This window comes from Cnephaeus nilssonii (assembly GCF_951640355.1).
Source record: "Cnephaeus nilssonii genome assembly, chromosome: 20".
In the NCBI taxonomy this organism is placed as follows: domain Eukaryota; kingdom Metazoa; phylum Chordata; class Mammalia; order Chiroptera; family Vespertilionidae; genus Cnephaeus; species Cnephaeus nilssonii.
Genome location: NC_137091.1, coordinates 36,403,696 through 36,411,692, shown reverse-complemented (window position 1 = coordinate 36,411,692; position 7,997 = coordinate 36,403,696). Strand labels below are relative to the sequence as shown.

Sequence of the window (7,997 nt, the reverse complement as noted above, 5' to 3'; positions counted from 1 at the left end):
AAATATGTCAGAGTTATCACCTTGCACCTATTAGGATAGTTATTTTTAAAATGTCAAAAGATAAAAAGCATTGAAGAGGATGTGAAGAAATGGAAACCTTTTACACTGTTGGTGGAAATGTAAATTGGTACATCCATTATGAAAAACAGTATAAAGGTTCCTAAAAAATTAAGAACAGAACTGTCATATGGCCCAGCGATCCTATTTCTGAGTATATATACAAAGAAAATGAAATAAAAAACAAAGGAAATGTAACAACCTCCATGTCTATAGATAAAGAAAATTGTGTGTGTACACACACACAATGGAATATTATTCAGCCTTAAAAAAGAGGAAATCCTGTCATTTTCAACAACATGGATGAACCTGAGGGATATTATGCTAAGTGAAATAAGTGAGACAGAAAGACAAATACCACATAATTTCATTTACATTTACTCTTTAAAAAGAAAGAAAGAAAAGAAAATTGAACTCAGTAAAGAGCAGAGAATGGTAGTTTCCAACAGGTTAAGGGTGGATAAAGGGGAGATATCGATCAAAGGATACAAACTTTCAGATACAAAATGAGTAAATTGTGAATACATACTGTACAGCATGGTTAATGATAATGTATACTTGAAATTTGCTAAAAGAGTAGCTCTCCAGTGTTCTCACTACACACACACAATGGTAACTATGAAGTGATGGACTGATTGCAGTAAACATTTCACAATGTATAAATGAAAACATCATATTGTATACCTTAAATATATCCAATTTTGTCAGTCATACTTCAAGAAAGTTGGGAGAGGGGAGAATGATGGAGAAATCATTTAATAAGTAAGCTATAAAATTCTCAGTGTAAAAATATAGTCACTCAAAATTATGAGGTAGTCAACAAATTGTTAACAGTGAATGCATATGGAAGTCAATTATATGAGAGCTTCTTTCTAAAGAGGTGAATATCAATGGGAACACCATCTGCAAACTTGAGGTTTAGCAAGTAAATAATTGAAAAAGCAAACATAATTTAAATATTTTTATTATGAAATAGTTTAAATATACAAAAGGTACAAAGAGTAAAAACCTATCTATAAACCCATGACCAGCTTTATCAAATTATAATTAGTCATACTTGCTTATATTTTGAAGAAATTATTATTTGCATCCTTTCCTCAATATAATTATTCACCCTCTCCAGAGATCACCACTGTTTTGAATTTGATGATAATTTCCATAAATGCTATTACACTATTTCTATATGGTATTTAGCACTGGAAAAATAGTGTTGATTTGCACATTACATAAATAAGTGGTACCATACTATACAAAATGCTCCGATTCAATTTCATTGTTTTTGAGATTTGTCCATGTTGATAGAAGTATGAGTTCATTCACTTTAACTTGGGTTATTTTGTTACTTTCAACTTCCATTCTCACAAACAATGCTGAAATGGATTTTTCAAGTACAGTTCCCTGAACACCTGAGGACAGATTCTGTAGAACAAGCATGTCAAACTTGTGGCCTGTAGGCCGCATGTGGCCCACACGAATATTTTTGTGGCCCAGCCAATACAATGGTATGTAAGAAACATTTTAGTAAAAATTTTGTAATTTAATTTTTACAATATCCTGCTATACATTATTATAAATAATGAACTAAAAAGTTCGCTAATGACCGATTACTATAATCGTGTTGCATTCATTGCCCTTACTCACCTTAAATGCAGGTGCACCATTTCTCTCCACTACTAGCAGTGAATATTTTAGCAGCCGATTGCCATGCCATTAGTCTTGTACTGACTTGTTTGGTGTGTGCAACAGGAAATATTTTGCTTTCAGAGAACAAGAAAAATAGGTTTATTTGCATTACATTTATTAACTTGTACAGTTATTGGGTGTCTGGTAAGTTAATGTTCAAGAAAAAATATTAAATATTAATATTAATAAAATATTTTAATTAAAATATTATATTATTTTATGTTAACTATTACTCATTTATTTCAGCCCTTTGTATTCAGCATGTCTCTATTGAAATAAATCTACGTTTCTATGAAAATTGAAATTTTCTATGAAAATTTTGTTTTTTTATGGCTCACATAAACTTAAACCTTGTTTATTTGGCCCATGTTAGCCTTTGAGTTTGACATGCTTGCTGTAGAGGTTTAAGTGGATTTGCTGGGTCAGAATATCCACATCCTCAACTTTATTAGATATTGCCTAATTATTCTAAACAAAATTACTTCCAAATACAACTGTATTCACATTTCAATGTTGTACATATTTTTAATCATTAGGAATGTAATGCTTTTGCTAATGTGATGATCTGAAATAGTTCATTGTGGTTTTGTTTACTTTGCCCTTACCACTAGTGATGCATATAGTCAATCATAATACTACTAGTGGCTCAGTGCATGAAATTTGTGCATGGGAAGAGGGAGTTCCCTCAGCCCAGTTTGTACCCTCTCCAATTGGGGACCCCTTGGGGGATGTCTGACTGCAATCTGGGACTGCTGGCTTCCAACCTGCCTGATCACCCTAGCTGCTTCTGCCTGCCTGCCTGATTGCCCCTAACCGCTCTACCTGCTTGCTAGATCACCCCTAACCTTTCTTCCTGCCTGCCTGATCACCCCTAACTGCCCTCCTCTGCTGGCCTGATCTCACCCCAACTGCCCTCCCCTGCCGGCCTGATCTCGCCAACTGCTCTTCGCTGCTGGCCTGATAACCCCTAATTGCCTCTGCCTCAGATCCCACTACCATGGCTTTGTCCAGAAGGAAGTCGGACATCCAGAAGATGGCTGGTTGACCAGATCTAATTAGCATATTACCTTTTTATTAGTATAAATAGATTAGTATAAATAGATTATATAGGATAGGATTGCTTAAATGGGGGAGAAAAATCTTTTTCAGCAGGAGATGCTCTTGGCAGACAAAAGCACATAATCCCTTTATCTGGACTGATAGCCAGCCATATGCACTATACTGCCAAAGCGGTCATTAAAAAATTGAATTGCTTTCTTACACCTTACACCAAACTGCTGTTGATCTTAAAACCCCTCCTCAGCCCCTACCTTAGATTCTGCCTTTGTAGTTTACCCAGATTAGGTTATGATTGGTCCGTTTCTATGCCAGTCAGTGTCAAAATCTCCGCCTCCTAGGCAGCCATTGGCTCTTCACAGTTGACCCAGATTTGGTTCTGATTGGTCGGTTTCTATGCTAGTGAGTGTCTCCGGGCCTATCTCTGGGCCTGATCAAAGAGGTGGGGCTGATCAGCATCCCTGTGGAGGCCCACAGAGAAACAGAGGTGCGGCTGCTGGTGAAGCCTGGAGAGAAAGAGAGAGGCAACAGCTGATCAACAGCTGCCACTGAGGCTGCAGATCAGACCCTGCCTCTCTCTCTGCAGGTCTAATCTGCAGACCCCTCTGCAGTCATTGCTGGGTCACTTCTCTGGTACCGGCTGTAGTCAGTGCTGGATCACCACAGCAACCCAGCACTGACTTGCAGTATTAGGTCAAGCCTTTGGTCTTTACAAACCCTGGCTCTTTATATATATAGATCCCAGAATCTATTCTTTCTTCACTGGCGTGAACCATTTTTTTCATATGCAACATTTCTACAAACAGATCAAACTCAAGAATTTTCTTCCCATTCTCTATAATTCATACAAAATAGATGAATTTCAGAATAAAGTTGTGAAAATAAATGGAAAAAAGGCCTGTTTATAAATTTTAGTTCAAAATGTAGTGTATTTGTGAAGTAGGAAAAACTGGTAACTTTGTTATCTTCAGTCTTTTCAGTCTAGACTATATAATACTTCTCAATCATTATTCTTCCATCTTCTCAGTGTGGAAATCTATGCTTATATTTAAATACTAACACTTCCAGCCTCTGGAATTTTACTCTATGTGAACATAGTCTTTGTTTTGATCTTCATTGTCTCCTCATGCCTATAATAGTGAAAGTACCTAGCAAATAGTAGCTACTCAATAATCACTGAATGAAATACATATACGTATTTCATTCAGTGATTATTGAGTAGCTACTATTTTATATATATATATATATATATATATATATATATATATATATATATATATAGTTTTTGTCTATAAGTCCTCTTTTAAATTTGATTTTATAATCAATGGATAAAAATACTTCTAAATATTATGCTTGTTTATTACAGCATCAAAGTTTAAAGCTTCGAAATTAACTAGATTCAACCATACAACTACCTGGGCCTGGTGCCTTTTTATGGGACAGTATGAATTTCTAGGTTTATGGATTTTGTTTTGTTATTGCTGGAAGTTGTGATCCTCTATTCTTTTCTTTACCTAAATGTAAGCTCTGTATTCTCAGTAAATTCTTATTTTATTTTAATTAAATTTATCCAATTTATTCTCTCTGAAAACTTCCTAAAACTGGTTATGTATTATATTTCTACTACTTGTGTGTGTATATATTCATTTTTCACCTAGAGTATGAAGACTTCACTTATGTTCTAAAATTTTTAGGTTTCCCAATTCTGACCTGTTGCTTTCTAGGGATGTTCTACTTGTTAATATATGTTAACTATGTAGAACAATGCCTGATGCATAAATATTAGCTATCATTTATTGAATGTGGGCTATATTTAATGTATGAAGTACTTTACATGCAAAATTCTTACTTAATATGTATCAATTTACAACATACACTATTTAATACATTTCTAAAATACAGTATCCTTTATTATCCTATTTTAAAATTTTAAAAAAACAACAACAACCTTGAGGTTTAGGTAAGTCAAGCAAATTACTCAAAGCCACACAATCCCACAGTAGTGGTAGAGCTATAATTTTCTAGATTCTAAGCTTTTCATCCTGGAAGTGCTTAGTGCCCAGAGAGGAAAAGTAAAATAAAATAAGGCTGAGAGGTACATAAGAACTAGATAATAAAGTACCTCATTGACAATTTTAAAGACTACGGATGTTAGCTTAAGAATAATGAGCCAAAAAATTTTTAATTATAGGCAGTAATGTATGTATTCAAAAATATAATTTTGGGTGCATGGTGAGAAATAAATTTAAGGCAACCAAAATTGATACAGGAAAGCCTGTTAGAAAAGCTACAGCAGTGATCCAGGTGAAATGGACTAGGGTAACATTAAAGATAGAGAAAAATGTATAAATTCCTAAAATATTTATAATAGACCTATAGGACTTGGTGATTGACAGAATTAGGTGGTAATTGACAAACCAAGATGGATTCTCTGATGATGAGCAAGATGTGCATGCTGCCTAAAAGTTTTCTTGCATTCTGTACATTCATAGGGTCTCTCTCCAGTATGAATTCTATGATGTTGGGCAAGGGATCCACAGTAACTAAAAGCCTTTCCACAAACATTACATTCATAAGGTTTCTCTCCAGTATGAACTCTCTGATGTTGGGTTAGGGATGAATCATTGCTAAAAGCCTTCCCACATTTAATACATTCATAGGGTTTCTCTCCAGTATGAACTCTTTGATGTTGAGCAAGGTAGGCAATCTGGCTGAATGCTTTCCTACATTCCTGACATTTATAAGGTTTTTCGCCAGTATGAATTCTCTGATGTTGAGCAAGGTGTGAATTCTGACTGAAGGCCTTCCCACATTCCTTACATCCATAGGGTCTCTCTCCAGTATGTATCCTCTGATGTACAGTAAGGTATGCACGAAGGCTAAATGCTTTCGCACACACATTACATTCATAAGGTTTCTCACCAGTATGAACCCTCTGGTGTTGAGCAATGGATGATCTATTACTAAATGCTTTCCCACATTCAATACATTCATAGGGTTTCTCTCCAGTATGAACTCTCTGATGTTGAGCAAGATAGGCAAACTGGCTGAAGGCTTTTCTACACACCTTACATTCATAAGGTTTTTCTCCGGTATGAACTCTCAGATGTTGAACAAGGTGTGCATTCTGACTGAATGCTTTCCTGCATTCCTTACATTCATAGGGTTTCTCTCCAGTATGAATTCTTTGATGTTGAACAAGATTTGATCTCTGGCTAAAGGCTTTCCCACAATATACACATTTATAGGGTTTCTCTCCAGTATGAATTCTTTGATGAAGAATAAGGGATGAGCTTTGGCTGAAAACTTTTTCGCAGTCATTACATTTCAAAAGTTTCTTCTGTGTATAGATATTCTTGGGTTTAATAACCATTAAGTTATTTTTAAAGCTTTTCTTATGTGTGTCATATTTATGTACTTTCTCCTCTTTTGAAGCTATCTGTTGTGTATGAAGCAGTGTGTTCAGATGGAAACTTTGCCAAGATTTGTTATATTCTTGTCCTCTTTCATAAACAAGGGATCCTTCATTAGTAATGGTCTCTTCTTTGAAATATGACTTCTGATTCACTAGTTGCCTCTCAGAATGGCCCTCACACTTCCATTCCTCTCTCAAATCGGAGTACTCAAGACCGCAGCTTTTAAATTTTACTATTATCTTCAGGGATGACTGTGCTTCACAAATGTCCTGCTTTGGGGTTAATTCTTCACTCTCACACACAGATTCCCAACCTGAAAAATAATAAGAAAAACATGTTTCCTCTTTATGTACCAGGAGGTACTTCTAGGAAAGTACATAAAGTGAACTATGTGAGTTTAATAGCAAATAAAACCAACCAGAACACTGGCTTTCATAGTTCTAAAGTGTGGAAAAATAAAAACTAAAAGTAGGTTTTATAGAAACTTTGGGAGGATTGTTTAGAATAATAGAAAAATCAGCAGGTAAATCTCAACTCAAGAAAAAATATAGAATAAAAACTCAATAAAGTGGGACTACGTCAATATAAAGACTACATATCAAAAACCCACAGCTAACATCACACTCAATGGTAACAAGCTGAAATCTTTTTCTTTAAGATCAGGAACAAGACAAGATCTCCACTTTCACCATTCTTATTAAAGATAGTATTGCAAGTTCTAGCCACAACAATCAGTCAAGAAAAAAAGTAAAAGGTATCCAAATTGGAAAGAAGTAAAGCTGTTATCATTTGCTTCCACACACAAAAAAATTTTTAGGACTAATAAATTCAGCAAAGTAGCAGGATACAAAATTAATATCAGAAATCAGTTGCATTTTTATATATCATTAATTAAATATCAGAAAAGGAAATTAAAAAAAACAATCCCATTTACAATTGCATCAAAATGAATGAAATACCTAGGAATACAATTTAAACAAGGAAGTAAAAAACCTATATTTGAACAACCATAAGAAATTAAGATACAAGTAATTAAAAAGATATACTATGCTCATGGATTAAAAAAAAAAAGAAGCATGGTTAGTATCCAAAGTAACTCACATACTCAAAGAAATCCCTAAAAAAAATACCAATGGAATTTTTCGCATAACTAGATCAAATAATCCTAAAATGTATACAAAACCAAAAAAGACCCTGAATAGCCATAGCAATCTTGAGAAAGAACAAAGTTGGCAGTATCGTGCTACTTGACTTCAAGCTATACTACAAGGTGTTAGTAATCAGAAGAGATGGAATTGGTATAAAAATAGTCACAAAGATCAATGAAACACAATAGAGCCCAGAAATAAACCCATGCCTATATGGTCAATTAGCAAAAGAGGCGGGGAGGCTACTAGAAGATGGCTGCCAACAGAAGGCAGACTGCAAGATAGTGTGTGACTGAGAAAACAAAAGGAGAGTGTGTGGTTGCACGGTGAGTGTTTGTTAGTGAGTTGAGGGACAGCTATGCCCCAGAAGACTGTGGGGGACTGCTGGACGAGGCTCCCCTGACTGGGCAGCCCCCACTGCTGCTGAGTTTCCTCCCTGAGCAACAGGCTCAGACGTGGAGACCACACCATCTTGAAGGGGAAAGTGGATCTTATCAGAAGCCTGAAAAGCCCAGGGAATCTACAACTACGGCATCCCCCGAACAGCTGCGAACCTGAGAATACCAGTCCCCAATTGTTGCAAGCACACGGATTCAGAGGAGCTATACACTGCATCACAGAAAGGACAGATTTCGCC

At 35.5% G+C, this 7,997-nt stretch overlaps 1 protein-coding gene across 4 annotated transcripts in view; it reads right to left on the bottom strand.

The window, feature by feature from the left end:
• Positions 1-949: 949 nt before the first annotated feature.
• The window catches only part of ZNF570 (zinc finger protein 570), a 31,957-nt gene continuing 24,909 nt past the window's right edge, over positions 950-7,997 (bottom strand). For 3 of the 4 annotated variants that reach the window (XM_079799999.1, XM_079799998.1, XM_079800000.1), the window contains one exon: positions 4,091-6,525. In XM_079799999.1, coding sequence (XP_079656125.1) covers positions 5,195-6,525 — 1,331 coding nt within the window. In that variant the 3' untranslated portion in view covers positions 4,091-5,194. Of the gene's footprint in view, positions 3,303-4,090; positions 6,526-7,997 lie in introns of those variants that run through there. The other variant, XM_079800001.1, reaches the window with a different exon arrangement.